At 38.2% G+C, this 24,278-nt stretch overlaps 1 protein-coding gene across 1 annotated transcript; it reads right to left on the bottom strand.

Annotated features, from left to right (window-relative positions):
* Positions 1–7,326: 7,326 nt before the first annotated feature.
* On the bottom strand, positions 7,327–23,774 carry LOC109915373 (methyltransferase 16, N6-methyladenosin). The gene is made up of 3 exons (XM_048593239.1): positions 23,636–23,774; positions 8,588–8,657; positions 7,327–7,664 (listed from the first exon to the last, which is right to left on the bottom strand). The coding sequence occupies exons 1-3, from the start codon at positions 23,707–23,709 to the stop codon at positions 7,548–7,550; spliced, it is 261 nt and encodes an 86-aa protein (XP_048449196.1). The 5' UTR covers positions 23,710–23,774; the 3' UTR covers positions 7,327–7,547.
* Positions 23,775–24,278: the final 504 nt, after the last annotated feature.

The following is a 24,278-nucleotide window of genomic DNA, read 5'->3' as shown; positions in this document are numbered from 1 at the left end:
TTCAACATGTACCATACCTCAAGCCACACATGGGTTCTCCACAGATTTATGTATTTCTACAGTTATTATTGTGTGAAACTGGGAGGAATTCAGATGTTACCACCACTGAAGTCCATTTTGTAAACATCCTCCCTAGCTACTGAATATCTGAGTATAGACTCAATACCTGCTCTCTGAGTGCTACCAACTGCTAAGAATCTCTTTTTTTTCTGTTCAATTTCTCTTCTTTCTCCTTCACACCGAAATTGGCAGTAATTTTGTTTTAAAAAAAGGAGATCAAATGCAAAGTACTCATTTCGTACCTCAGCCGCAGGAGCTCCTTTTTGTATCTAATTGGTCTTACCCACTTCTGACTACCCTTTTACTACTTATGGACTTATAAAAGACTTTGGGTTTCCCTTTTACGTTACTATAAATCTATTTTTAAACAGCCTGCTTGCTCCCCTTCCTTTTTCAGTTCTTCCCTGAAATTTTTGTGCCTAGCTAGGTTTTCTACTGAATTATGAATGAACCTAATATTCATTGTTAAGCTACCTTTCTGTGTTTCATTTCAATTACCATAAATCTAGACCTGCAGGGAGTTCTAGCCTTAGATGTCCTTCCTCTTTTCCCCTCATGAGAATATGAATAGCCTGTACTCAAACTCTCTCTTCTTTGAAGACCTATTGCTCAATTACCAAACTTAGGTCAAATCCACTTGGGCCACATTCTTCAATCAATTCACTGAAATTAGTCCTCTTCTAGCTGACTATGTTCACTTTCCAGGGCTACAGAAAAAGAGCAGGACAGTAGGATAATTATGTAGGTCTTTCAAAGATCCATTAGAGGAATGATGAGCAAAAAGGCCACCTTATGTGCTCAAAGGTTCGAATGAGTACTGTTTCTCTTTCATGGAAACAGGAGCATTAGTACTGGTATGGTTCTTTGAATAGCCTAATTCTCTGCTGTAATTTCTATTATTTTATTAATAATAAATAAAAACATGGTTGTTAATGCATAGTTGGAACAAATATGGCTGGTGTGTGAGGTCTAAAGACGCAAGTTCAATCTCTGTGCCATTGTGATCCTTATTTTGGCTCTGTTTCTATTGGAAGGTGCTGTGTGCTGACCAGACTCTTTTTCAAAAAACAGAATCAATGGGAAGCTCACAGATACCCAGTGTAATTGAAAATAAATTCAGACAAAAATAGACTTATTATATTGTCAAAATATCTCAAAATGTTTCACTAAGTTATTACTTTTACATTGTAAGAACTATAATGGAGAATGATTAGGCCATTCTGGACCTGGTGTGCCTGAGAAAAATCAGGAAAATTGACTGGCCAATTATAAGATCCTTTGGATTGTTTTAGATCATGCTGTACAGGCAATGGAGATACTCAAAACAGTGCCTTTTTCTAAACACTAACCTCAACGTCCAAAGGTCTGACCCAAAGCCTATGTTGATTTGGGTGAACACTGCTTGTTTGCAATTGTTATAAAATCCAGGCAGAATCAGGGCAAAGACAAGAGTATTTCTGAAACAAAAAATGAGTTAACTACAATGCTACTGCTGTTCTTTCATCACTGATGTATCTACTTTCATCTTTTAACCATCCAAAAACAAAAGTGTCAGATTTTAGCGACTGCCCACATGAAGGAGAAGAAACAAGGCCAATTTTTCTGCTTGACTTGCTCCTTTCTTTATTTTTTCTTGGCAGACTATCCTGATTCTGGGTCTTTAGGAGGTGAGTGTGTCAAAGAGAAACAAAAAAATCCCCCTGAGAAGATTACTAATCGCTGTGCACATCAACTGCACTGCATGGAACTGTTGCTGGGTTACTGCGAATCAGAAACCACCAGCACTCTCGTAGCAGGTTAAGTGCAGCTAATGGAAGGCTAGGGGAATGCATTATTAACAACATGCTGCTACCCAGACTGACAAATGTCAGCTTCTTCTCTGTTTTGATGTGTTTATTAATGATAAAAATACAATTGTGCTCAATACTCAATACCTAGACAATGGAACAGATGGTGCATTTATTTTAAGTAAGTTAAATACACAAAATGCATTTTACATTTTTTAAATCGAATCAACAATTGCTTAATTTTTCAGTCTTCTACTTTGTGAGCACACAGACTTGGTCTTCTTAATCATCCTGGAAAATCATTAGTGTTGTTCTTTCTCTCTGCTGTTAAATACTTGCTTTGAGTATAAAAATACCTTCAAGACCCATTTAAGGCTTGGGTAAATTTTTCTTTACTACACTGCTTTAAAGAAAAGCTAAACGCGACTGTATTTATCCAAGAGAAATAAAACATCCACCTAATTCACTCGAAAAGTCATGTCCTGCTTAGATATCACAGTCCAAACTAACAAGGACTTATGTCCCAAGACAACAGGTGGAGTCCCTAATTTTTAAACATTACATGCCCAAACTACTATATTAAGAGGATCTATAATCATAAGACCCTAGCAATGACAAACGTACATTATCTTTAAACATTGAGAAGTGAGAACAAGAATATCAAAAGCCTCATTAATTTGCAAAACACTTAACATGGATCATCTGGTGTGGTATTGCAGCTCCAGACTGTGTAACACAAACACTAACAAGCCTGGGAATCCCATACTGTGCCCAGGGGGAATACAGTAACAGGGAGAAATATCACAGGAGGCTTCACTGAAAAACAGCACAAATACTGGTACAACCCATAATATTCTAGTAAAATCTAGGAAGAAATATCATGTCATGACAAAAGTGTTTAAGAAATTTAACACCACTTCCCATTATCTTACATCAGGGTACAGAATACACTATAAAAAGCAAGATAATAATTAACTATCAAAACTATAACTGTCCTGAGGTAAACCTAAAAATTCTTGTTATTTTCCTCCAGCAAAACAAATGGGGTTGTGAAGCTCCCATTCTATCTGGCATAGGAGAATAATCTTCTCATAGTCTAGGATCATAACGTTGGAGCATACATTTGAACAGCTAACTGGAGGACCCTTATCACCTTTGAAACCATATCTCAGCTTTGGATTTAGTACTTTAAAGAGGAAAGAACCAAAAAATAAAGATACAAATTTTTAGAATGTATAACAAAATGAAACCGTTTCTCAAATTTTAAGGATGTCTATTTAAATAACTTGTTACATGGTAAGTTAAGAGACAGCATTTCAACCACAGTTCTCTCACATTATTACATCAAGCTACAATTTGACTTGTTTGTTTTCCTGCAACTGTTGAGAATTGTAAAAATGATTAATCAAATAAAAGATATAACTCCAGCAAAACTAAATGCTATTGGAATCAAAGATTACCATGTAGGATACTCAATTTCTTTCTGGGACAGAAGCCAGGAATCATGTTAAGAAAATTCTAATCGGCATGCAATAATTTTTCTGTTAAACAAGAAAACCATTTTCTTCCCCTCGATTAAGCGTACACCTGCATTACTTGATAATGAACCAGTCATTAAACTCTTACAAACCAGATTAGTGTTTACATAAAAGCCTTTGAAATCAGGGCTATCCATGTGACTTAAACATTCTATTTCATGCTGTTAATCGTCCAAAATTTTTTTAAGTGCAATTTTAATTGTGCTAATATTCAAATAATATTATAAATGGACAGAAATAACAAAGTTAAGAGATTCTTTCACAGTATATAACTAGGTTATTAAAACAAACTATCTTTTGTGTTTTATAATCTTTCTATTTGTTCTTCCCAATAGCCTCAGGAAGTTCACATGATAATGAAATTATGTGATTGATTGGACACCAAGATAGAGTCTTTCAAAAAAATGATAAGCTCACTGCAAGGGGTCTTTAATAATTTTTTGCAGCAAGGTGTGGTTACTCTTTATTTCTACATTTAAACGCGCATGATAATGAATCCAAGTTATCTTACGTCTTTGGAGAAAACTGTTTATGAAATTGGATATGCACTTGAGACATTATTGTTTTAGTTATTGTAAATTCCCCTCCCCACTCATCATCTAACATCTAGGAAGGCAAGAGAAAGGTAAGCAGTATTGGGAGAGACAGATTAACAGTTAATTTTAAACATAGGAAGCATAGGAACACCAAAATAATTTGTTTTTGTTCAAAACTGGGATGAGTAGCTTCTACAAATTAAGAAAAAAAATCAAATGATACAGAAACAGTGCAAGAAATTGGTGCTGAAATAAAAGATCAGCCTTGATCTTACTGCGATACAGCAGGCTTAGAGGGCTGAATGGCCTATCCTTGCTCACATTTTTATGAACTGGCACCAGTTCAATAACAAATGTCATCTTTTTTCAATGTAGTTAACAAAACAAGTCATAACTTTTTATGTCTTGTCATGTTTTGGGATTTTAAAAAATTGTTTTACATTAGAAGGATCTTTGTGTATTTTAATATAAATGAAGTTTAGGTCTCAAGGGGCTAAATGCATTGAACAGAAATGCTGAAGACGTGCATTAAGGTAAAACTAATCAATTACTGAAGTGTTACCATATCACTACAATCCTCTGATATGCTATGTCCTGCTTTTCTCTTATCAAAAAGAAAAATAGTTTTCTTTTATTTCCAAGGATGCATAATCCTTAATTTGACTCTCAAACTTAAAAGGCAGCGCAGAGTGTGTGGCTTCAACAGACATTGGCATTATTGATTGAGATTTTCTGGTTGTTATTCCAGTGCAGCAAGGAGGTGCACATGGGGACCTTGCAGAATCCTCATCAAAGCAGACCCCGAAGGAATTGTCCAAGAAACTGATCATTTCTTTAAGCAATTTCCTTCTGCCCAGAACCCTCTGAAAGTCTCCCATATAGATCAGAGAATTTGGATTTCCCCAAAAAATTAACTAAGTAGCTACTCAGGAAAAGTTAGACTGCTAAATTCATAGTCTGACTTGAGTACCTACCCAACCATCAGATGGCTGGAAAGTTGGTTTGCGATGCAGAGTAACGCCGACATGTGGGTTCAATTCCCGCACTGGCTGAGGTTACCATGAAGGTTTCTCCTTCTCAACCCCTGCCCTCGCCTTAGGCATGGTGACCCTCAGGTTAAACCACCACCAATTAATTGTCTCTCTGGCTACTTTTGTGTACTCATACACCTCAAACTACACTTTCAGTAGATGACTTACACCCCCAGACTGTCCTATTACCCTGGGAACCCGACTTCTCCTTTCCCCACTCTGCACTTGACCACTCTTTCTGCCTGTCCAGCCCATGTCACCCTTGCCCCCTGCTTTATATCTTGACTCTCTTCCCCTATTGCCAAACCTGACACCCTCTTCATCCACACTCTGAATAAGCTTCTGAAAATGCTCCCCACCATACCCGGCTCTGCACCTAAACCGCTTCTCCTACATTGCTTTCCTCCCCAGCCCTGCTGTTGAGCACCCCCCCCCCCCCCCCCCACTCTGTGCCCAACCATCCCTCAAAGTGGACCCAGCAACCAACCTCCCTGCCAAACCTGAATACTGTCACTCAGCCCTACCTACCATAAAGTGATCCTTGCCACCTACCCATCTGGCACTATACCCCCATCTTAGTTGGCAGCCTTCCCCCTTGGCACCCAACCCTCTGGACCTCTAGTCCTTACCCAGTTGGCATCCTAACATCACATTTATCTTACCTTATGCACTTAGCATTTGACAACAACTGGCAGAGTGGCTGTCTAGATCTTTAGTGTCAGAAAACGGCAGCTGACTGCCGTGAATGGCAGTGTGTTTTGCTTTCACCTGTTGTAAGTGTAAACTCATCCTGATAAATGGGGGAAGATACACTTTGGAAGAAGGCAAAACACAAGAGAGATCTCAATGGTCATTAGGAAGCACAGAGGACCCTTCAGGTCCTTGTCCATTGATCCCTGAAGATGGCAGGGCAGGTTAATAAGGGAGTTAAAAAAGCATAGGGATGCATGCCTTTATTAGTTGAGACATGGATTACAAGAATAGAGAGGTTATGTTGGAGATGTACAGAACTTTGGTCAGGCCACAGCTGGAGTGCTATGTACAGTTCTGGTCTCCGCACTATAGGAAGGATGTGACTGCACTGGAGAGGGTGCAGGGACATTCGTCAGATCTTATACAGGATGAAGCATTTCAGCTATAAGACAGGCTGGATAAGCTCGGCTTATTTTCTTTGAAGCAGAGAAAGTTGAGGGGAGCCCTGAAAGAAGTGTGTAAGATTATGACAGGCATGGACAAGCTGATTAGAAAGGAGCCGTTTCCCTTAGTTAAAAAGTCAATAACAAGGGGACATAATTTTGAAGTCACACACAGGCGGTTTTGAGAGGGGTTTGAGGAGAAAGTCGTTCACCCAGAAGGTAGTGGGGGTTTGGAATGTATTGCCTAGAGGATAGTTGAGGGGGGTAACCTCACAACTTTAAAAAATGCGTAGGGGAGGGGGAATGTTAAGTGAATAACATTCAAGTCTGTAGGCCTCGTGGAGGTAGTGGTGTACTTCTGGCTATGCAGACTCGATACTGTATGATTCTATGACAGTTCTGCACTATGAAAAAACTGTCAGAATGCAAGCGTGGCTCAGCTTCTGAAGAAGCCTTGATCTGAATCTACGCCTACAAATGTGGAGCATCCTCCTTTTGTAAAAAAAATGAGACTACCACTCCATGGAAAAGCTGGCCCATTGTTCTTGTTGGTTAAGTCGTGTATTGGTATACGTACAGTTGCTGACTCTGATCCAATAGTTCAACTTTACCATGTTTTTAAAGTTAGATGAGATTATCAACCCATTATTGTTCTAAATATTCGCCAAGTATGTTAGCAGAGGCTGGGATTCAAATCTATTTTCATCCTTCCCACATCCAGGGAGCAAATAAGTAAGAAATGAATACTTGGTCTTTGTAGATCTGTGAAACACATTTTTCTACATTACTGGCACTTACATAGCACCTGTAATCATTGTATTAAGAATGCCTTGCATAGCCTATTTGCTTGCTGCATAAAATGGTAAAATATACAGTTTAAATAAAGTGTGAAAGCAAAATTTCCCTGTTGATTACATTAAAAGATCTAGATGAGAAATTATACAATCATCTTAAAAAACATTTCTGTAATCCTTTATAAACATAAATTTTGATGCTGAATAATTATTATCTCACATCCATTTAGTCCTAGATATTGTAATCTAGATGGATTCGATAATGGAACAATATTCAGTCTCTGACCACAAATTCCATTAGGATTCATTTGGCTGAACAAAATGAATAACCTCAATCCCAAACTAAACTCAAATACACATTCAGAAAACCAGACAGGATAATCTCAATCCATAACCAGTCCAGAACTCATTTGGTACACACAAAGTTCAGCCACAACATGGTCATTACATTGTATAAACATTTTAATGTTTAAATATGCATTAATTTTACAGGTCAGCATCCTCAGTAAAGCTGGAGTTTAGAAGAGCATGGTAATACAATATTCTATTTTGCACTGTACATATTTAAATTCCACAAAACAAATTAAGTATGATCATTGAAATATTTTAATCTAAGTTGTCATCTTGCATTGTATATTAAATTGTAATTGAAGAGCAAGGGCTGATTAAGTCTCTCTGAAAGCAATACTTACTGGCATAATTACATCCTCATAAAAACTCCATGCCAAAGCCCACCTCATGGTTCGTCCTTGACAGAATTCAGTGTGGGTGACTTTCGGGACCTGGATGACATACAGCAGGTGCTTAGACACAAAGCAAAAGCTTGACTGATTGCACATTAATTGATGCATTCAGCCTAGGGCTGTCAATTTTTGTTATGTCAATCAATGACAGATGTAGTAAGAAAATGCAAACTATTTCCAAAGTAATGTGTTATTTAGTTCAAGATAATCAACATTTAGTTTTTTTTAAAGAATTACATTCACCTGCATAAAAAGGAGCATATAATTCAAAGGAAACAACGTCATCAATTTGTCAATTCAAATTATTCACAATTAAATCCTGGTTTAAAAATTAGTAATTTTGTTTATATTTCTGTAGAAAGGCTAAAAAAAGGATGGCTATCTTTTAAAACAATAGAAATGCTACTTTTTAAAAAATTGTTCCTTTTTAAAAATGATTTATCCTCTATCTAACCCTGATTTAATTGAGAAATCAGGTTCTTCTACAAACTGACAACAGTTAGAGTGATGCTAATGGGCTTTCCATTTTGCAAAGTGTCTTGATTTCACTCCGTGCTTCCTTCTGATCACCCAAATGATATATGAAGTTTATCATGTGGGGGAAACGTAACAGTCAGTGTGCTAGTAATAAGACCTCAATAAAAGCTGTCAATGAGCGGTCAACTCCATCCTGCTCAAACCAAATACAACTTGGTCATGCAAGCTTTGTCCATTTAAGCAAACTGTTTTAGGAATTCAGAACTCCACAACACATCATGAATGATAACCTAACAAATGCTTAAAATGCTCAAATCATCCTAAATATCAAAATTTGTGTTCTAGATTTACCAAACTTTCCAATGCCACAGACATTTTAAAAATATAATTCAAATTACTGGACAGAATGGCAAGTGGTATTCTTTTAGAAAGTATAGCCCGATTTCTTGTTTTCTTTTTCTTCCGCTGCAAATCTCAACTCTTACCTGTTGGTGTCGAAGTTCTTCTTTTAAAGGAGCCAAGCTACATTTCTTTCCCAACATGCAGCTGTACCACCTAGAAATAAAGAAATCAGTTTAGCTAGTCAACATTACTCAAGGTGTACCAGTTTGTAGAACAGCGAGTAAACTGTAAATAAAACAGAAAATATAAACGCCAGTCAATTCTAACAACTTCCCAATATTCCTGTACCATACACATATTATCTGGCTATGCAGCAAAAGTTGTTCCACACCCCAAAATTTGTGCACATAAACGAAAAGAGAATCAAGTCATCATGGGTGAACTTAATAATTCTATTTATAAACCTTCTTCTATTTTTGTACACTGATAATAGTGATTGTTATTTACATGTCCTCAATCCATTGAAAACTATATATGTGTGTTTTTTTACCTTCATTCACTCTTTTGAATGGAAACTACTGACATAAGCTTGTCATGTTTTAATTATAGAATACCTTTAACAATAAAGGCAATGGGGCATCACTTCTGAAGGGAAGGAACAAGTGGATTCCGTTAAAATATGTGCACAGGAACTTATAGTAGAAACAACTTTCATACAGAGTGTTTTGAATTTTTTTTAAAGATAACACCATTATATTGTTGTCAGGTTCACCAATCAAATCATAAAATCATACCTATTCACATCAGCAAAACTCTGATGGACTTATAATGGTCAAGTTTAATTTGTGGCATATATTTGCCGTGATAGCATCATACAGAAGAAACATTCCTCTCCGTATGATCCTAAAATATTAAATAACACGCAATAACATTGAATTCATATCAACCTCACCCACCCTACAGCCCAAGGTATAACAAAAATTGGTTCTGTCCCCAAATTTGGGCTGAAAAACATCAGGATCAGAGTACACTCATATGTTGTGACCCTTGCAATCTTTCTCAGAAGATCAAAACATTTTTAAAATGCAGTTACGAAATATTACTGTTTCTGAGCTTTGCACATTTCTAAATAAAACTGACTGAACAATTAGGATTTAAACAAAGAAACCTATCTTACAGTTGATTTTGTTCTAATAACACAAAATCACCATCAGCTCCAAGCAGGAAATTTCATTTAGAACATTTCTGCAGTTTCGCAGACTACTGCTAATACTTCAGAAGAGTCAATGCTTGTTGTTATAAAGGTACTTTTTATCTGAGGAATCATCTTTATGGGACCATAGTCAGTGGCTCATTTGAAGTCATAGAGATATACAGCATAGAAACAGATCCTTTGGTCCAAATTGTCCATGCCGACCAGATATCCTAAATAAATCTAGTCCCTTTTGCCTTCATTTGGCCCATATCCCTTGAAACCCTTCCTATTCATATACTCATTCAGATGCCTTTTAAATGGTGTAATTGTACCAACCTCTACCACTTCGTCTAGTAGCCCATTCCATACACGCACTACCCTGTGTGAAAATGTTGCCCCTTAGGTCCTTTTTAAATCTTTCCCCCACTCACTTTAAACCAAGTTTTGGACTCCTCTACCCCAGGGAAAAGACCTTGTCTATTCACCCTATCCATGCCCCTCATGATTTTATAAACCTCTATATGGTCACACCTCAGCCTCCGACGCTCCAGGGAATATAGTTCCAGTCTATTCAGCCTCTCTCCATAGATCAAACCCTCCAACTCTGGCAACATCCTCATAAATCTTTTCTGAACCCTTTCAAGTTTCACAACATCCTTCCTATGGCCAGAATTGCATGCAGTGTTCTAATAGTGGCCTAATCAATGCCCTGTACAGCTGCAACATGACCTTCCAACTCCTATACTCAATGCACTGACCAATAACGGCAAGCATACCAAACACCTTCTTCACTATCCTATCTACCTGCGACTCCAATTTCAAGGAACTATGAACCTGCACTCCAAGGTCTCTTTGTTCAGCAACTCTCCCCAGGACCTTACCAGTAAGTGTATAAGTCCTGCCCTGATTTGCCTTTCCAAAATACAGCACCTCACATTTATCTAAATTAAACTCCAACTGCCACTCCTTGGCCCATTGGCCCATCTGATCACGATTCCATTGCACTCCAAGGTAACTTTCTTCACTGTCCACTGCACCTCCAATTTTGGTGTCATCTGCAAATTACTAACCATACCTCCTATGTTCACATCCAAGTCATTTATATAAATGACGAAAAGCAGTGGACCCAACACTGATCCTCACGGCACACTTCTGGTCACAGCCCTCCAGTCTAAAAAGCAACCCTCGACCACCACCTTCTGTCTTCTACCTTTGAGCCAGTTATGTATCCAAATAGCTAGTTCTCCCTCTATTCTGTGTGATCTAACCATGCTTACCAGTCTACCATGGGGAACCTTGTCGAATGTCTTACTGAAGTGCATATAGATCATGCCCACCGCTCTGTCCTCATCAATTCTCTTTGTTACTTCTTCAAGTAACTCAATCAAGTTCATGAGACATGATTGCCCATGCACTAAGGCACGTTGACTACGCTTAATCAGTCCTGGCCTTTCCAAATACATAAACTGAACTGGGACGATATGAGCATCCTAACTCAAGCCAACCAAGAACACACACGGGAATTCCTAGAGGCCTGGTCCTCCACCCATAATGCAATCAATAAACATGTGGAATTAGACCCCATATACAAACCCTTGCAAAAAATAACTGGAACTGACACAAAACACGTCAACAGACCGGATCATATAAATAGAGTAGAATAACATCGCTTCATCGGAGGCTGCACTGATGATGTTACCTAGCATGGTGACGAAACATCTGAACTATAACCAGCCAGCTCAGCGAGCAAGTCAACAACCTCATCCACAATCTGAGCTACAAATTTTTGCAAGAACCGTAATATTGTAAAACTATATAATTGAACACATCAATAACTGGGTAAAACATTTAAGTTTGTAATGAAAACCATGGAGTTTTAGGTCTGGAGACAGTGCCATCCCACCATCCTCTGTCATAATATTGTACATACTAACATTCTTGAAAACCAAAATGGTACCATAACAATGAAGTCCAGAAGTGTCTCAACAGATTTCTAACAATAAGAAACTGAATTGTGGAACGGTGATTCCACAGAAAACTGCATTTCAGTTACAACTCGTATTTATTTTTACTGTTGCAGTTCACCAGTTCAAAAATCCAAAACATTGACACTCCATCTCTCCTCACGTCATGTTCATCTCTTATTCATGTCAAGTGAAGATCTCAGGTCTTACCTGCAAACTTCATCACTGACTGCTCAGTTGTTTAGGGATAATGTCACAGGATAAAGCCAGAGATCCAAGCTAATGCTTTGGGCCATGGATTCAAATTCCACTTTGGCAAGTAGTCAAATTTCAATCTGATTAATAAAATCTGCAATTAAAATTCAGGCTTGGTCATGGTGACTATGAAACCATAGTCAATTTTGGTAAAATCCCATCTGGCTCACCGACATCCTTCAGGGAACATGGTATGTGGCTAACTCTTAATTACTTTCTGAAATAGCCACTCAGATAAAGGGCAATTAGGCTGGGGATCAAATGCAGGCCTTGATAGTGATGCCCACATTCCTATGAAAAAGTAAAGAGAAAAAGGTCTGCTGCAATCCCCACAAGTAGTGACGTAAATGCATAAGTTCCTCTGAGCAAAATTTTTTTTGGATAAGCTTGTATTCTTCTGTTGCTGAAAGTTTACTTTTGTGTATTTCCAATGTGTGCTATTTATATAACTGCCTTTAAAGTTTTTATCTACAACTTCTTCCATGACCTTTTGGCAGTCTGCGACCTCCTTCAGGCCTTGTATCATTACATAATACTATGAGTCATCGTTCTCTGGTTTTCTGTGCTTCTTCCTTCCTTCAGTCCACCAGTTGTGCCTTTAACTGCCTTGGTTCTACCCAATAAAATTTACTCCCAAAATGCTAGTGCTGCTCCACTTTGCTGTACAGATTTTTTTTTTACAGAAACAATTCTCATCTACAACCAACCTTTTGTTGATACCTATTTGAGCACTAAGGTTAAGCATCAGTTCCGTTATTCTTGCTTCTTTTTTCCCTTCCACAAGTAAAGCACGTTGTGAGCAATGTTCATCAAATGATAATAAAGTTGTACAGATTGTTGTCGGGATGCATGTCCTTTAAGGTACAATAAACCAGGCCACTTCAATAAAAATAGTCAATTACTAATAAAGCTGAATAACTGTAATAATGAAATACCCACTTCACAAAGCGAACTTATATCTGTTATTTTGCATACCAGTTAAATTAGCCAAATTGCTTAAATTAGAAATTCACTACAGTAAGAAGATCCTAATCTAGTGTGGAAATGCATTTCTATCTGGCAACATAACACTGCTCAAATGAATTACTCTTTCTAAAATGTTTTATACAATTATACTATTCATTGCTGTCCATGTTGTCAAGACAGTCACCATACTTGCCACATCACACCTGAACTCTCCTTGCCACAAAAAAATCTCTCAGCCTCAAAAACACTGTGCATATCATGATTCACGAGGTCTGTTTCCAACTTTACCAACTTCAAGATCTAATTCTCATTGTTAAACACCTTCAAGAGCTCTCACCTAGCTAAGTGAACAGTTCCAGTTACATGCTCACATCATCTTCAACAGGATTAATGTCTAGTCCGCCCTTCCTTTATTTATTGATGGCAATGATTTGTTAGCTGTTTTGCTTGTCCAGAATGTCTTTGTGACTCCACTGTTCTAACCAAAAGCTTGATTAACGTTTATAACTTCTTCCCATTTCTTACTCTCCACATCCAATAAAGGGCTTTTTAATGATCCATTATGGAATAGTTAATGCAGTGATTGGAATGAGGCTTAGCCAGGCAGATGTCATAGAATGAGTTCCTTGATTGGATCAGGTTAACAGCCCCAATCAGAGAGTCCTGGTTGACAGATATTAACAGAAGTGTTGGGGGTTCTGTTCATTCTAGGAGCTGGCACTGAATTAGCTGAGTCAGTGTCTGGTACTATGCACATGTAAATAAAGGGTGACGTGGCGACAGAATGCCAGCCTTTGTGGAGTTATTTCAGTTAGAAATTCACAAACTGTTTACCAAATGAAAATGATTTCAAGTTCTTCTTGCCAGTTATGAGAGTTGTTGATGACTCTCTCACTGTGTTTGCTCAATCATTTCAAGTAATTTGATTTAACATAATTCTCAGAATACCTTTCTCAGTATAGGATGTTAAATTTGTTGGTACTGTCTGCAGTGTTAACAGAAAATTTTATTTTGCTCTAAAATTTGAATGAATAATGAGTTAAGCAAACTAAATAATGCATTGATATTTTAGCATTAACAATTGGTTTGTCAGAGAATATTAATTATAAATTGTAAAATTATAGGTAGACTGCAGTTCTGTCTTTATGGTACACCTCTGCTAGATTTTAGGGGAGCAAACTGATTGAAACACACCAAATCCTGAGGGGTCTTTACAGGGTAACGTGGTGAGGTCATTTCTTTTTATGGGAGAATCAAGAAATAGGGGTCACTGTTAAAATGTAGATTAAGTGAATTATTTTTCTCTTGCAGGATCCTGAGTCTTTGGAACTCTATTCCTGAAAGGCAGGTGGAAATAAAATATTTTAAGGCAGAGGTAGACATATTCTTGGTAAGTGAAAAAGGTTGAAAGGTTAGTGTGGATTTGAGTTTGCAATCAGATCAGACATAATCTTATAAATGGCAGAGCAGGCTCAAAGGACTGAATGGCCTCCTCCTTATTCCTAAGTCTGTAACCAAAATTATGCAGAAATTTGAAAACGTGTCTGAAATACTATAGCAGCTATTATGCATTAATACAGACTAAAAAGCTTCATATTGCAAGATTAACCATGGTAATGCTTTTATTTGAACTCTCCATCTTATATCCATAATGCTTAATATCCACATTCCCCAAGGATCTGTCTATCAGAAATTAACTTTGCCTCAATTGCATTCTTGGGCAATTTGTTCTGCATTGCAATATTTGTATAAATACAAGTTTTTTTCTTAGTTCTATTCCCAGAACATCAAACTAGTAAACTTGTGAGTGACACATACTGGTCCAATTTGTCTTTTACACCTCAAAATGGAGTTCCATATGAACAGTACATGCATTTTTCATACTGAACAAAAACAGAAGATGCTGGAAAAGCTCAGCTGGTCTGTGAAAAATAAATCAGAGTTAATGTTTCGGGTCTGGTGACCCTTCCTCAGAACTACATTATTGTGATTTTCCTCCTCTGCACTGTACTTTTATTCTGGTTTCCCTTAGCGGACAAAATTTTATTTTTCCTTAATTCTTCAAACTTGTCACCTTGATGACACCATAACAACTTAATTTCCAAGGAATATAACTTCTCATAGCTCAGTTCTGCAACACAGGTAACTTCCTGTACGAACCATTCCTGGATTAATTCCACGGCTGATATAATCTTCCTAAAATGGACTGACCAGAATGGAACCCCTGAACTCTAGTACCATACTAGTGATTCCTGCTTTAGTTTAAGGGACACTACCACTTCTAGTGCCATGGTAGAGTCTCTATCCCTGAATCAGGAGGCCTGGGTTCAAGTTTCACCTGTACCAGAAGTATGTGATAGCAACTCTGAAGAGATTGTTAAAAAGACTTTTGGGGGCCCTCGTGGCACAGTGGTAGTGTCCCTACCTCAGACCAGTGCATCATAACATTTCTAAACAGGCTGATTAGGAAGTACCTTAAATGATTTATGCACTTAGATCTCAAAATTTCTTTATTCATTAACCACTGTACACCTTCACATTACAGCACTTCCTCATTCAGATTATATTCTCATTTGCATTTTTTGCATCTAGAATGTTCTATGGCCTATTTGCATTTATGAAACAATCTCTGATTATAATGTGGAGATGTTAGAAAAGCATTACAAAAATGTACACAGAAACAAAGACATGTAACTACAAAATAAAGGGAAAGGGAACATGAAAGTAAAATAAATATCGAAATCAAAGAAAACAATGAAAGTGCAGGAGGAAAGGCTAAATATCAAGAATAGAAAGACAGGAAGAAAGGTTTTGCTTTCAGATGACAAATATCCTGACAAAGCATGATGCCTGCAATCAGCCATTACCAGAAATGACATTAGTTCAATATTTTTAACTTTCCAATTTACTCATTACGTGAAATACGCACTCTCAAGACAGATGATGCTACCAGACAGTTTAAGACAACCTGATTTTATTTTCTGAAAAATCCCAGCAGCGGAGTCAACTAATTTCAACGTTTCAAATTCAAGTTGACAGGCAGCAAAACCTACATACATGTAGTCTGCTGGATTCGCCAGGGTTAGAAGAAGTGAAAACGATGTAGCTTGAGGCATTTGAGTATTTTATCCTTAATTTTCCTTTCTAAGTCTCGAGGACAACCTTGCGTTCAAATGAATTCAAAGTGAAAAGGTCAAAATCATACGACACCAGGTTATAGTCCAACAGATTTATTTGAAAATGCAAGCTTTCGTAACTCAACTCCTTCCTCAGGCATGGTGTGTGAGAGAGGGTATAAGACACAGAATTTATAAGCAGAAAGGTAACACCCTAAACTTGGCTGGCCTCTTGTTGGACTTTTAATCAGTTAGGAAGGACACTATGAATTATAATGCAAAATCCAGATTCTTCTCAAGTCATTGTCCCGAGATAATTAAAGGTTTTATCAATGTATACAAGAGGGGACATCTCAGGTCAGACAATGCATTTTAGTGTGAGATCTTGCTTAGAATCTGTCTATGTTTTAAACCGGGGTCAGGATCTTTTTTCAGCAGAACAGAATGTATCTGCAACTACACAATTATCTTGGATGAAATAATTCATGTGTGTGTCTGTGTATGTGCGAGTGTTTGAGAGAAAGAGAGAGAGAAAAAGAGACAGTGTGCATGCGTGTGTGCTTGAGAGAGTAAGAGTGTGAGGAACTGTATGTGTGAGATAGTATATGTGTGTGTATGAGAGAGACAGGGTCTGTCTAAGTGCACAAGTGTGTGTGTGCGTACTTGTGTGTACTTGAGGGAAGGAGTACATAGTGTGGTGGGGTCACCTGTAGTGCGATTCATCTGTTGTTGTACTGTCACATGGTCTCACCAGTATACCTTGCCTCAAGGCATCCTTGCTTGCATCGGATGATATAGACAACATTGGCTGAGTCACTCATGTGATTCCACGCAGACACTATGACAATGGATGAATGGACACCGTGCAATTTTCACCAGACAGGGATGTTCCCTCCCAGTGAGGGAACACTTCAGGGGTCAAGGACAGTCAACGTCCGATCTTCAGGTAAGTGTCCTCCAAGGTGGACTTCGAGATACATAACAACGCAAAATCACTGAGAAGAGGCTGATAACCAAGTTCCATACCCATGAGGATGGCCTCAATCGTGATCCTAGGTTCATGTTGCACTACAGGTGACCCCACCATACTATATACGCGCGCACGCGTACACACACACACGTTATTTCACCCAAGATGTTTGTGTAGTTGCAGATACATTCTGTTTTGCTGAAAAAAAGTCTGACCCCAGTTTAAAACATAGACAGGTCCTAAGCAAGACCTCACACCTAAAATGCATGTCTGACTGGAGATGTCACCTCATGTACACATTGCTAAAACCTTTAATTGTCTTGGGACAATGACTTGACATAAATTGGGATTTTGCATTATAATCATTAGTCTCTTTCATAACTGATTAATGATTCAACAAGAGATGGTCAGTTTTAGGGTTGTTACCTTTCTGCTTATAAATTCTGTGTCTTAAACCCTCTCTCTCATACTATGCCGGAGGAAGGAGCTGAGCTCTGAAAGCTTGCATTTTCAAATAAACCTGTTGGACTATAACCCGGTGTTGTGTGATTTTTGATCTTGTCCACCCCAGTCCAACACCCACATCTCCACATCATGGAATTCAAAGTGTGCAGAGTACAATGGAAGATTCAATAAATGTACAACTGCATGTGAACGCATGTCGCAACCAGTGAGCGTGAAGTAACAGTGAACTCACTTACATTTATAAAGAATTAATTTAAATCAAAAATTAATTTTTAGTTTTACATGTTATCAGTATTGTTTCATGAATCCTAAATGTCATACAAGTAACGCTTAACATAGAGCAATAGAAGCTTATAGCTCAATTGGCCAATCATCCCTGGGGCATTTTGCAAAGCAACTCAAAAACATGCTACAATCCACTGTTCTCCACATGGTCCTGTTTTCTTCCTATGCTTCGGATATTAATTGGCTTCATATAAACTTGATGGCTCAGTGAGGTTATCCAGTGTGTACTGAGCCATGCCGATGCAGAATGCAGATAATATTTGTTCTGTGCAATTAAAATACTTCAGTTACTTTTGTGTTGGGAATGGAACACTGGTTACAGTTCTTACATCCAGATCTCAAAACCTTTTCTTGATAAAGCAAGGATTGAATAGCTGCTAACACTTGGTATAAACTTACATGGGATGAGAGGGTGGTGGAGGAGAGTTGTTTATCAGACTGGAGGCCTGTGACCAGTGATGCTCCACAGGGATTGGTGCAGGGTCCACTATTGTTTGTCATTTATATAAACGACTTGGGTGAGAATTTAGCAAGCATGATTAGTAAGTTTGCAGATGACATCAAAATTGGTGGTATCGTCAGTAAAGATGGTTCTCTAAGGTTACAAAGGGATCTTGATCAATTGGGCTGATGGGCTGAGGAGTGGCAGACGGAGTTTAATTTGGATAAATGTGAGGTATTGCATTTTAGTAATAACGAATAAGGGCAGAACTCACACAATTAATGGTCGGGCCCTGGACAGTGTTGTCGAACAGAGACCCCTAGGGGTTCAGGTATATAGTTCTTTGAAGTGTGCCTCACAGTAGACAGGGTGGTTAAGAAGCGTTTAGCAAGCTTGCCTTCATTGCTCAGACCATTGAGTACAGGAGCTGGGACACCATGTTGCAGTTATACAAGATGTTGGTGAGTAAAAACCAAAAGAACTGCGGATGCTGTAAATCAGGAACAAAAAACAAAGTTGCTGGAAAGCTCACCAGGTCTGGCAGCATCTTTGAAGGAAAAAAATATTAATGTTTTGGGTCTGGTGACCCTTAGTTCTGGGGATGGGTCACCGGACCCAATATGTTAACTATTTTTTCCTTCACAGATGCTGCCACACCTGCTGAGCTTTCCAGCAACTTTGTAAGATGTTGGTGAGGGCACTTTTGGAGTACTGTGTACAGTTCTGGTTGCCCTGCTATAGGAATCACAGAAGAATCACAGAATCCCTACAGTGTGGAAACAGGCCCTTCGGCCCAACAAGTCCACACCGACCCTTGGACCATCCCACCCAGACCCATCCCCCTTTAACCCACATACCCCTGAACACTATGGGCAATTTAGCATGGCCAATCCACCTAGCCTGCACATCTTTGGACTGTGGGAGGTAACCGGAGCACCCGGAAGAAACCCACGCAGACACAGGGAGAATGTGCAAACTCCGCACAGACAGTCACCCGAGGCTGGAATCGAACAAGGGTTCCTGGCGCTGTGAGGCTGCAGTGCTAACCACTGAGCCACTGTGCTGCCCCTAAATATATTATTTAGATATTATTAAAGATACTAAAGATTACTAAAGATATTATTAAATTGGAGAGGGTTCAGAAAAGCTTTATCAGGATGTTGTTGAGACTGGAGAGTTTGAGTTATAAGGAGAGACTGGGGATTTTATTTCCACTGGAGCTTAGGAAATTGAGGGCAACCTAATAGAGGTAGGTTTATAAATGGGGACAATGTAGTTCTATAAAATCATGAAGGGAGTAGATAAGGTGAACAGTAAAAGTCTTTTCCCTAGAATGGGGTGGTTCAAAGCAAGGGGGCATATTTTTAAGGTGAGAGGAGAAAGATTTGGAAAGGACCTGAGAGGCAACTTTTTCACATGAATGTGGAATGAGCCACCAGAGGAAGTGGTAGATATGAGTGCAGTTATAGCATTTAAAAGACATTTGGATATATGCATGGATAGGAAAAGTTTAGAAGGATTTGGACCAGACACAGGCATGTGAGACTAGTTTAACTTGGTCAGCATGGACGAATTGGACTGAAGGGTCTTTTTCCGTGCTGTATGACTCTACAAATGGTTGTTTGGGTGATTCCTTCTGTACGTCATCCAAACTAATTTAAGAAAGCAGTCAAAACCTTCAATGAATGAATCAGGGATGGAAAAAAAATTATAAAGTGAACAAGTACAAGATCATATCAGATATAGATTTACAGCTTTCCAGAAAGAATCAATGAGTGGAAGCCACACATCTGCTGATAAAATCTTTTTTCCCCAATTCCTTTCCTTATAACTCAAATCCTCCAGTTCCAGCAATATCCTGGTAAATCTTCTCTGAACCCTCACCAATTTAATAATATCCTTCCAACGCAGGACAACCAGAATTCTACACAAAATCAAACTGTAGAGTTCAACGATAAAAATCACTTTTACTTGCGGTCTAAATTCTCAGTAACAAATGAATGGGACAAGTAAAGAGCTTAACAACTGATTTGTGTCACTGACCTTGATTGGAGCAGAAAGCAAAGCAAGCATGACGGAGTCTATCATCAAAAAATTCCATCACCACTGACTGCTTTCAATGCATTCATTTGCAAACTTTAGCCAGTCATGCTCATAGTCTCAGAGTAAAGGGGTGCCAATATAAGACTGAAATGAGGAGGAATCCCTTCTCTCGAAGGGCTGAGAAATCTTTGGCACTCCTTGCCACAGAGCTGTGGATCAGGATCCTTACGTGTATTTATGGCTGAGATAGATAAATTCTTGATCAGTTGAGGAATCAAAGGTTGTGGGGAAAATGCAGGACAGTGGAGATGAGGAATGCTGAATCAGCCATGACCTTGTTGAAAGGTGGAGAAGGCTCGAGGAGCCAACAGCCTATTCCTATTTCTTACGATCTTATGTTGCTTTACTGTTGATCTCAAAATATTATTAAAGATTAGAGACAGCTCTGATACAACATTCTCTTTGCATTTCTCAGAATAGTGCTACTTCGTATGGCCTTTGAAATTGTTTCTAAAATTTAAAATTGCCTTCAAGAACAGCCACAAACTTTGACTGAAAAGAGTTAAACTGCTCGAGCATTATACGGTAAATGAAAACAACTGATTTTTTTATGATAGCTTTCTGATGAGTGTTCAATGAATTACTTAATATGCACTATATTTAATAACTCAAATGGTGAATAAATATTCAAACTGCTGAATCCTATGTCCTATCACACATTTCTAAACACAAATATGGTATGGTGCCAAAATATTAAGGAACCACAGTTTGGTCTAAGGGGTACTTAATTATGCAAAGCAAGATATTGTTTTGAGCAAAGATTGGAATCACCTGTGTTTTAAATTATCAACTCGCTGTGCATCTCATTTGTATTTCAGCAAAATCAAATTTGTGGCCATTATATCAGTACAACGTTTTGTATTAAAAACAAAATACTCAGCAGGTCTAACAGCATCTATGGAGCAAGAACAGAATTAACATCAAGATGAATGACTTCTCTTCATAATGTTGCATTCAACTGAAAACGTTAACTTCATGCTTCTCTCCAGATTCAGCCAGACCTGCCAAAGATTTCCAGCATTGCTTTTTTTCAATTTCAGATTTCCAGTATCCACAATATATTGCTTTTTATTTTACCATTTTACAAGATAGATGACATGGGAAATTCAATGCTGAAAAGTGTCAGGTGACACATTTTGGGTACAAACAACATGGTGATCCATACAAAATAAAGGGTACTATTCTGAAGGTTGTGCAGGAGCAGAGCAACCTGAGTGTATATATATCCATAAATCATTAAACGTGGCATGACTGGTGGAGAGGGGTGTTAATAAAGCATACAATATTCATGACTTCAATAATAGGAGCACAGAGTACAAGAGCAGTGAGGTTATGCTGAATCTATACTAGACACTGGTTAGACCTCAGCTACAGCATTGTGTATAGTTCTTGGTGCCACACTACACAAAGGATGATGAAGTAAGGATTGAGGCACTTTAGTCACATGGAAAGGCTGGAGAAGTTGTAATGATTTTTCTTGGACAGGAGAAGGCTACAAGAAGATCTGATAGAAGTTTTCAAAATCAAGAGGGTCTGGACAGAGTAGATAAGGAGAAACTATTTCCACTTGTTTTCAATTCTTTTGTAGAAGAAGCAAATGTGAGGCAAGGAAAAAAACCCTTCTCACACAGTAAGTAGTTCAGATCTGAAATGAACTGCCTGGAATGTGGAGGTGGCAAATTATTTAAATAGAAACAATGTGCAGATTTACTGGGGAAAAAATAGGAGATTGATTGATTAAATTATTGAGAGAGTAAATGCAGGCATGATGGCCCGAATGGCCTCTTGTTCCATAACAATTCTGTGATAGATTAACGAGCAGTTAGATTATTGTACGATGGATTAGCATGACATAATTTTTGAGCATGAAACACAGTTCATTTGACCCAAATTCTTGAACAATTGGAGCCAAAGCAATTATCAGGCAAGTTTTTGAATTTCTTTTAACGATTGTTTCAAATTTCTGTCACTTAGGACACATCTAGATATGAAAAGTATTAAACATAACATAAAACCATATCATGCTTTCAATATACACCAATCCAATTAGCATTTGAAAATAGAGAGGAAAGGTTCTCTTTTCAGATGACAGCCTCTGTTAGAATTGTGCATTTTCTGCAGTCCCCAGTTTTATTAGAGATTGCCAGAATTTTGCAGATTTAAGTCTTTCACAAGGGTAAAAAAAACCATTGTCCAATCATAAAGAAACTGAACAATATTTTGCATTGATTTCTAAGCTGAACAAGTGCACATCAGGTGATTGAGGAAAATTATTTTTGATGTATTACAATTTTAATATTTTATTTTAGGGAGCATGTGTCACAGATCATAATCTTCTCATTAGCGTTCATCAAAAGATAAAAGGGAAAGGTACTAAATAATGAAATACGGAAGAAGTTATTTCCTTATAAATGACTGGTGTCAACTTTACAGTCATGAACAAAATGATTTAGAAAATTCCACTGCAGTCAGATTAACAAAAGAAAATGAAAACAAACGCAATTGTTAGCAACACTGGTCTGTGAGCTTATGGGTAAAACCATTATAATAATAGCTTCAAATTTACAAAAGATTGAAGCAGTTGTGTCCATTTGCAACAAGACATGAACAACATCCAAGCTTGGGCTGACATGTGTCTAGTAATATTTGTGCTATAAAAGTGACAGGCAATGACCAGCTCAAACAAGAGACAATACAACCATTTTGAAAAAGCATTCAACAATATCACCATCACTGAATGCCCCACTATCAATATCCTGAGAGATATCATTGACTAGAAAGTGAGGTGGACAAACTACATAAACATGGTGACTGCAAGAGCAGATCAGAGGCTGTGAAAACGAAGGTGAGCAACCCACTTCCTGACTTGAAAGTATGTCCACATTCTACTAGGCTCAAGTCAGGACAGTTTATCCCTTGCCTTGATGACTGCAGCTCCAATGACACCCGAGATGCTTGACAACATCTAGGACAAAGCAGTAGATAGGCACTCCTTACACATTCATTTCCTCTTCCATTAATGCTCAGTGGCTGCAGTATGTACCATTTGCAAGATGCACTGCAGCAACTCATAAAGGTTCTCTTGACAGCAGCTTTCAACCTGGGACCTCTACCACTCAGAAGAGCAAAGGTAGCATATGCATGGGAACACCGTCATCTGTTTTCCAAGTCACACACCACTTGACTTGAAACTACATTGCCATTCCTTCATTATCATTGGGTCAAAATTTGGAAATCCCACCCAGCTGCAGTTAAGTACACCACATAAACCACAGCCAATCAAGACGACAACTTTCCAGCACCTTCTCAAGGAAAATTAAGGGTAGCCAAAAATGTTGTTCAGCAAGAATAAAATAAAAAATGCTTAACACAATTTATGTACAAGGGTCGGAATTCCCCAGTAAAACAGTAATTGAAAAGGATGACTTGCCTTAGTCTTTTTTTCAGCTGCAGGCTATCATGGATAATTCTTTTTACAAATTCCAACTCTCCACCCTCAGCCATAATTTCAGTAATTCCACCTGTGTTTACAGAACTGGGAGGCGGACGACTTGGATTCCTGGAGTTTACACCCTGTTAGTGAAAACTTCAATTAGAATCAAAGTACAGTAGAACTATTCTTGCACACTTCTTGTTTTTTATAGCCATCAGCTGTAACAGAAAATGAACATGATAATGCAGCTCATTCATCATCTTACACACAACGTACATTCAAATAAATAACTGATGGTCAATGATGAGAAAACATTACTCATACCATTGAGGTATATCCTTCTGATGCTTTATAGATATTACCATCTTGGGAGTTACTGGCTAAAATCAAAAGTTTAATTTGCAGCAGTTTATGACCAAATCAGGGTAAAACACAAAAAATCTAACATCTATGATAGCGTAATCACTCTGCAGTATGTAAGAGAAAGGCTGGAGCATTTTCAAGCATTTGGTACTGTGGTGGATGGCCCTGCCTAGCCTTCTATTAAGGTTTTGACCATCCGAGATGCCGGAATCTAGACAATTCAGTTCACGAATCAATTCTGAAGAGCTGTGCAACAGAGCTAGCTGCTCCTTCAGAC

This window comes from Rhincodon typus, unplaced genomic scaffold (genome assembly GCF_021869965.1).
Source record: "Rhincodon typus isolate 14 unplaced genomic scaffold, sRhiTyp1.1 hic_rhity00002541, whole genome shotgun sequence".
Taxonomy (NCBI): Eukaryota; Metazoa; Chordata; class Chondrichthyes; order Orectolobiformes; family Rhincodontidae; genus Rhincodon; species Rhincodon typus.
Note: the sequence above shows the minus strand (reverse complement) of the source record. Positions and strands in the feature narration are given on the sequence as shown.

Bases quoted from the DNA above. Each gene is read 5' to 3' on its own strand.
- LOC109915373 (XM_048593239.1), bottom strand. From the start codon at position 23,709: ATGGCTGAGGGTGGAGAGTTGGAATTTGTAAAAAGAATTATCCATGAT. The intron at 8,658-23,635 runs GCAAGTCATCCT...CTTTATTTCTAG, and splicing joins CAGCTGAAAAAAAGACTAAG to GTGGTACAGCTGCATGTTGG. The intron at 7,665-8,587 runs GTAAGAGTTGAG...TATGTCATCCAG, and splicing joins AAGAACTTCGACACCAACAG to GTCCCGAAAGTCACCCACAC.